The sequence below is a fragment of the Mus caroli genome, chromosome 6 (genome assembly GCF_900094665.2).
Source record: "Mus caroli chromosome 6, CAROLI_EIJ_v1.1, whole genome shotgun sequence".
Lineage (NCBI taxonomy): Eukaryota > Metazoa > Chordata > Mammalia > Rodentia > Muridae > Mus > Mus caroli.
In genome coordinates this window covers 113,564,396-113,565,232 of record NC_034575.1, presented here as the reverse complement: position 1 = coordinate 113,565,232, position 837 = coordinate 113,564,396, and the positions used below count along the sequence as shown (strand labels likewise).

General features: G+C 40.1%; 1 protein-coding gene across 1 annotated transcript in view; it reads left to right on the top strand.

Moving 5' to 3' along the window:
• The window catches only part of Ankrd30a (ankyrin repeat domain 30A), a 66,863-nt gene that overhangs the window by 41,164 nt on the left and 24,862 nt on the right, over positions 1–837 (top strand). Inside the window, 1 exon segment of the mRNA XM_029478243.1 lies at positions 614–820. Coding sequence (XP_029334103.1) covers positions 614–820 — 207 coding nt within the window.

Below are 837 nucleotides of genomic sequence, written 5' to 3'. Positions count from 1 at the left end.
AAAAAAAATCTAGTGGCTCTGCCCAAAGCTGGGCAGAATCCTTTGGTGCTTGACCAAAGGACGGTAACTGAAGACCAAGCAAAGAAACACAAGGACCTCATGATCTCCCTTAAAATAACGGATCTTAATAAGCTAATTTNTTAAAAGCCCCAAAGTACAATAGTGGTTCTTGGAGCTGGGGGTGAGATGAGGAGGGAGGTGTGANGGGAGATGTGGGTCAGTGGGTCNGTGGGTCAGTTACAGTGAAGAANAGGAAGCATGGAGCTACTGAACAATAACATACCCTGTATTTCAACTAGAAGAAATGACTTCACCGATCAGTGTTTGAAGCCATAACTGTGTCTAACTTGATTTAAGCACTAGGCAATGTATACATGTATCAAGACAGTATGTATACTATGTACAATTTTATGTTTTTACATATCAGTTAAGAAAATGAAATTTTTAAATATGAGTAAATTAAAAATAAAATACGTAAAAAAGTTTCATAAGGTAGCATCNATCCCTGCCAGCCCCACTGACACACACTACTGTGTGCAGTGATATTCCTCAGAGCNTGTGGAAGAAATAAATAGTATTAGTAGATGTTGTAATATGTTTTATAAAATTAGTAACAAATGTCTTACCAGGTAGTTGTGAGGCAACTCCAGCAAGAATTGGCCGATACCCTAAAAAAGCAGTCGATGTCAGAGGCTTCACTGGAAGTCTCCTCCCGCTACCGCAGCAATTTAGAAGAAGAGGCGCGAGACTTAAAGAAGAAATTAGGTCAGCTCAGAAGTCAGGTATGTATGAATTTGATATGCCGGCTGCTCAGGATGATGTCAGCAGACAGCCTTC